Here is a 6,000-nt window from a genome sequence, read left to right as displayed (position 1 = left end):
CCTGTGACACCGGACAAACTCGTGTTCGATAGTCTACATGGAATGACACTGCTGACATTTATATGAACATGGACAAGTTTGCATTTGGACTCCTGTTGATCTTTGGATCCTCATACTTGTGCGAGCTGGTGTTTTCCATCATGAACTACATTAAAAGTAAACATCGCTCGAGCCAGATGAGACCTCACAATCTTTATGAAAATCAAAGTGACGTCTTACAGCCCTGAAATGGATACGATATGCTGTGCAGTGAAGTTCAATAGCAGAAACCACATTAACCAGACGAAAGAATTCAGGTTGACTACTGTAGCCTAAGGCACATATAAACTGGCATTTTTTGTTCAGATAAATATTATCTATATCTATCTATCTATATTATATATAGATTAATATTACCTTCAATTTAGTGGTCAAATAGGTGTAGATTAGTAGTTAGGGGTTTGTGGCTCCAAGTGTGCTCTATTTAGTGGGAAACCGGCCCAAATGGCTCTTTTAATGCTGAAGGTTGCCAACCCCTGCACTACATGAATACATGGTTTTCATCCTGTTTACAAGCTCATCTCTTTAATGTTTTGTTTTTCATTAAATAAGTCCCATGTTTATCATTACATTTTATATATCTCTATAAGAAAATGTTAATTTTAGGAAATACTGTATATATAACAGAATCTGATCTGTTATCTTAAAGATATAATAGAAAGCAGTTATATAGTGCATTATATTCTATGACTGTCTGAAACTGAAGAAACATGTGATGCTCCTCTTTACTAAAGAATGCCTACAAATGAACATAAAGTGTTGACTGAGAAACCTCTTTTTTATGCTGCAATACAAAGGGTTAATATGTGTCATGTGTTAAACAGCACAATCCGTGCAATCTGCTTGTGACTTTTTCTCAGGGAAACATGTTTTCACTTCCTGGATGTGACAGATAACACACTGAATGACAATAACATATAGATCTCCATACAGCAGAATGACCTCAGTGCACAGCCTCTCTACAGTATGTTGGCCTCTCTGGAGCCCGGCTGCAGAATCTGCAGAGTCACAATGTGTTTAACAGCTTTTCTAAACCAGGGGTAGAACAGTGCATAGATCACAGGGTTCATACAGGAGTTTAAAAGGATAAGACACACTAGAAACAACAAAGTAGTGGGAGAGTCCTCTCGTATAAGAGCTGCACAATAATGTGGGCAGTAACATGTTAGAAACACAACCACAAGAATACCCAGAGTCCTTGCTGCTTTCAGCTCAGACTTTCTCGATGTCAGAGTCCCTGAATGATGGTGATGATTGATGGATGTAATGTGAGAGCGCATGGCACGAGCCTGAGACACAGCAACCAAAAAGACTGCCATATACAGAACTATGATGATGGTAACTGGAGCAACAAAGACTAAAACAAGATCAATTACTGCTGTAATGTAGTTAACGGCAATCAAGCACTCTCCATAGCACGGAGGATACTTGACATTCAGCATAGAGTCAACATAAACTATGTAACTACTATAAACACCTGAAAAAAGCCAACAAAGACAAATGCACAGTTTGATCCTTGCTGCAGTGATTCTGTTTGGATAATGCAGAGGGTCACAAATAGCTGCATAGCGGTCAGCTGATATCATCACCATGTTTCCAACTGAAGCAGAGACAGTGAGGCAGGTAATATATTTGTAAAGTGAACATGTAAAATCACCCAGAAACCAGCAGGATGTTGTTGTGATTATTTTACCAGGAAAAACCATGAGGCCCACATTGAAGTCTGAGACAGCCAGAGAGAGAAGAAGGAGGTTAGTTGGTGTGTGGAGCCGCCTGGAAGCAAAAAAGAACACAAACAACATCAACATGAGCTAAATAAACTAAGAAAACAGCAGAAAACAACAGAACAGAACAACAGAAAACAATTAGTTTTTACAAATTAATAAAATTTTTAAAACAAGATAACCTGAAGTGAGAGACTGAGGTGATGACCAGCATGTTGAGAGCTACAGTAATCGCAGAGATGGCCGACATCATTATGCGGAAAAACACAACATCAGTGTGAGAAAAATTTGGCTTCCTGCAGGAGGTGTTGAGGAGCGCAGGAAAACAGAGATCTGATCCATCACTGACCTCCATCATCAGAGATCTGGAGAGAGCTGCAGCCGTGGCAGCTCTCTGACCAGAACTCTGTCATACACACACTTTTATCACTTTGTGGACACACTTCCTCACTCTCTTTCCATGTCTCTGTTGTCCCTCCTCCTCCACTGCACACATGACGTCTTCTTCGTACTGTGCTTGCCACCATTCAAGTTCAGCTTCAAATAATTGTCTAGCCTTGTGTGCAGAGTTTCTTAATTGTTTTTTATCTATATTTGGGCTGTGTAGCAACGTCTTGCAGAAACAGTCAAACTTTACTAAGAAAATGCTGCTCAAATGTGAAGATAACGTAAGGACTGCCACTAAGTGCCTTGCTGTGGTCATGTAAATGTATTGCATTTATGATGTGCTGATTGTGGTGACAGTTCTTGCCATGACAGCCACAAAAACTACAAATAGGAAAACCTTGGGCAGGACAAGGGTCATAAAGGGGGACCCTCCTGCTGAACACCAGCCAATGGCGGAGAGAAAAAGATGGCGGCACATAGCATGCAGCGTCTCAGGGCTCTCTGCTCTTGTTTGTTTTGTTGATGTTTTTGGGCTGACCTATTGCACATTGGAAACAACTGCAAACTTTCTGTTCTGTTCTGTTCCTGAGCTGGATTTAATACCACTAGAGATCCAATAGACCGCCACAGCTCTCGCCATCCCCTCTGTGGCCTAGGAGATGGAGGAGATACTGTAAACAAAAGCAGGTTAAGAGGAGTGGTGTGCGCACTAGGCTACATTATAAGCCACCAAACCAGGAACCTGGGTGAGACAGCACAGTGCAGGATGTAGCCTACAGGTCAGGTGACAGGCTGGCCTACAGCAGGGCCCAGGCCAAACACCGGTACAGACAACGCTTTGAGGAGCACTACACTGACAACAACCCAAGGGATATGTGGAGAGGCATTAGAACCATAACCGACTACAAGAACAGCAACCAGCAGATCAACAATGATGTCACTTTGCCTGACACACCTGGCAGAAGAGAGACTGTCTGGCTCTCTGTGCCTCTGAGCTACACTGCACAGAACAGGAAGGACTTGCCTGGGTGGTGAAGACAGCACAGGGGATTGCGGGGAGTCCTCTCCCACACCTGGACTCTATATACAACAGCCAGATCATGGTCATATAGCTGCAGACCTCACCCAACCAGGACACAAACTGTTTGTACCTCTTTACTCGGGAAAGAGGTACAGGAACATCAAAACCCACACCAACAGACTGAAGAATAGCTTCTTCCCCAGAGCTGTGAAATCCATGACCCAAGCAGGGATTAGCTCAACGCAACTAATATTATGTAGCACTTTTAATAACCACTGGGCCATGCAGTGGCAGCACTATGCAGGATGTCTTCCACATCACAGGGACCCTCTGGAGACAGGCTCATGGTGAAGACCCAGTGAAGCACTCCACATAGCTGGGCAGCTTTTTCTTCCAGAATTTCCTGATACTTGATTAAAACCATCTTTCAGTGCCAGAGGAAGCAAAGTAGGCCAAGCGTGCTGCAGCTAGGGCAGTTGTAGAGGCAAAAACTCAGGCCTGGGAGGAGTTCGGGGAGGCCATGGAGGAGGACTATCGGTTGGCCTCAGTTGAGATTCTACTTCACTTATTGCCATTGGCTATGGCTGTGTGTGTGTGTTTTGAGGGTGTACATGCAGTACAGGTTGCAGCAGGTGACAGTCATGTGATTTTTTGCTTCCAGGTTTTCTTTAATTCTACAACTCTCTTTAGAAAGGCAAACACTCACTTTTTTAACTAAATAAGACCCAATATTTTTCATGTATGTTCCCTTTAAATGATGGGTAATGGATCACATATCATCACATGTGACATTTTTACAATCATGAGTTTTAAATGTTTGTTGTTATAACTGTAGGAGAAGCATAAGTTGATAAAGCAGAGTTATGTCTCTGTGTGTCCATAAAAAGATAAATAACCCATCTGTGTGTTTCATTTGTTAACTTAAATGACACATTTGACACTATGATTTTATTTTCACTATGAAAAGAAATAAAAAAAAAAACCTAATCGGGATATCACTACTGTAAACTCATAATCACACCAAAATAATAATGGCACAAGTATTATTTCTTTATTATCACGCTATGAGCCCTTACACACCCACCTCCCTGAACATTATCACATCATCATCATGCCCCATTCAGGAAACAGATATTTGAGCAAACAAGCAGTGGCAGTAAAAACAAATATTCCAAACAATTAATGAAAACAAAGTAAGTTGATAATGTGATGTCAATGTCTTAGGAGAAACAATTAAAAACATGTTAAATCAGTTTGAGTTTTTCTGTTCTTTGATCTGCAATAACAAAGATCATGTAGAGACTCTTCCAGTGTGTTTTGTTAAAAAACAATGCAAAGGATAGAACTGAGTAAAATTAATATAATGATTTTCATAGAGCATAATCAGCTCCATGCACAGCCTCTCTACAGTATGTTGGCCTCCCTGGAGCCCGGCTGCAGAATCTGCAGAGTCAAAATAAGTTTAACACAGTTTCTAAACCAGGGGTAGAACAGTGCATAGATCACAGGGTTCAAACAGGAGTTTAGATAGATAAGACACAGCACAATCATGATAACTTCCTGTGAGTTGGCCCCTGAAAAAGCTACACAATAATATGGGCAGAAACAAGTTAGAAACACAACTACAAGAATGCCTAGAGTCCTGGCCGCTTTCAACTCAGACTTCCTTGATGTCAGAGTCCCTGAATGCTGCAGACTGACAGCTGTAATATGAGAGCGCATGGCACGAGCCTGAGACAGAGCCACCACAAAGACTCTCATATACAGAACTATGATGATGGTAACTGGAGTGATAAAAGGAATAACAAGGTCAACTATTCCAGTAATGTCATCAACAACAAACACACACTCTCCATAGCAGGAAGTATGTGTGTCTTTTTGTAATAAGTCATCCTTTACATAGATACTACAGTAGAAAGCCACACACAACCAACACAGAAAAATGCACATTTTAACTCGTGTCAAAGTGAGTCTGCTTGGATAATGCAGAGGGTCACATATAGCCACATAACGATCAGCTGATATCAGGACCATGTTTACAAGTGAAGAACTAACAGTGACAGAGTTGACATATTTGGAAAATGAACACATGAACTCACCCAGAAACCAGCAGGCTGTTCTTCTGATAAATTCACAAGGCAAGACCACGAGGCCCACAGTGAAGTCTGAGACAGCCAGAGAGAGGAGGAGGAGGTTGGTGGGTGTGTGGAGCCGCCTGGAAGCAAAAAAGAACACATCAACACATCAATATGAGTTAATAAGATAAACTAAGAGAACAGCAGTTACAGTTTAAAAAACAACAACAGGATAACCTGAAGTGAGAGACTGAGATGATGACTAGCAAGTTGAGAACTACAGTGAACACAGAGATGGTCAACATCAGAAAGTGGAGAAACACAACATCACTCTGAGAAAGTGTCGGTTTCCTGCAGGAGGTGTTGAGGAGCTCTGGAAAACAGAGATCTGATCCATCACTGACCTCCGTCATCAGAAAACTGGAGAGAGCTGCAGCTGTGGCAGCTCTCTGACCTGAACCCTGTCATACACACACTTTCGTCTCTTTGTGGACACACTTCCTCACTGCTCTGACGTCTCTCTCAGGTCTCTGTTGTCCCTCCTCCCTGACTCCCCACATTACATCTTCATCATACTTTTATTTGATACCTTAAAGGCTCTCTGATGCTCTCTATCTTTGTGACCTTTCCTCTGCCCTTCCTCCTTAGTTTCTTTCACTGCATTAACTGCATTATCTACAAATAATTTCCTTGCCCAGTTTCTTAATCTCATTGTTTTTATGCATTATTAGGTTGTGTAGCAGCATAGTCTAAA

General features: G+C 41.7%; 2 protein-coding genes across 2 annotated transcripts; both read right to left on the bottom strand.

Moving 5' to 3' along the window:
* Nucleotides 1-998: 998 nt before the first annotated feature.
* Nucleotides 999-2,013, bottom strand: LOC114426898 (trace amine-associated receptor 13c-like). Its single transcript, XM_028394581.1, has 2 exons — nt 1,946-2,013; nt 999-1,812 (listed from the first exon to the last, which is right to left on the bottom strand). The coding sequence occupies exons 1-2, from the start codon at nt 2,011-2,013 to the stop codon at nt 999-1,001; spliced, it is 882 nt and encodes a 293-aa protein (XP_028250382.1).
* A 2,562-nt stretch (nt 2,014-4,575) lies between these two features.
* LOC114426897 (trace amine-associated receptor 13c-like) lies at nt 4,576-5,659 on the bottom strand. The gene is made up of 2 exons (XM_028394579.1): nt 5,484-5,659; nt 4,576-5,386 (listed from the first exon to the last, which is right to left on the bottom strand). Exons 1-2 carry the CDS (start codon nt 5,657-5,659, stop codon nt 4,576-4,578), a joined length of 987 nt encoding a protein of 328 aa, XP_028250380.1.
* Between the last annotated feature and the right edge of the window lie 341 nt (nt 5,660-6,000).

Source organism: Parambassis ranga, chromosome 21 (genome assembly GCF_900634625.1).
Source record: "Parambassis ranga chromosome 21, fParRan2.1, whole genome shotgun sequence".
Lineage (NCBI taxonomy): Eukaryota > Metazoa > Chordata > Actinopteri > Ambassidae > Parambassis > Parambassis ranga.
The sequence above is the reverse complement of the archived record's forward strand: the minus strand, read 5'-3'. Positions and strand labels throughout refer to the sequence as shown.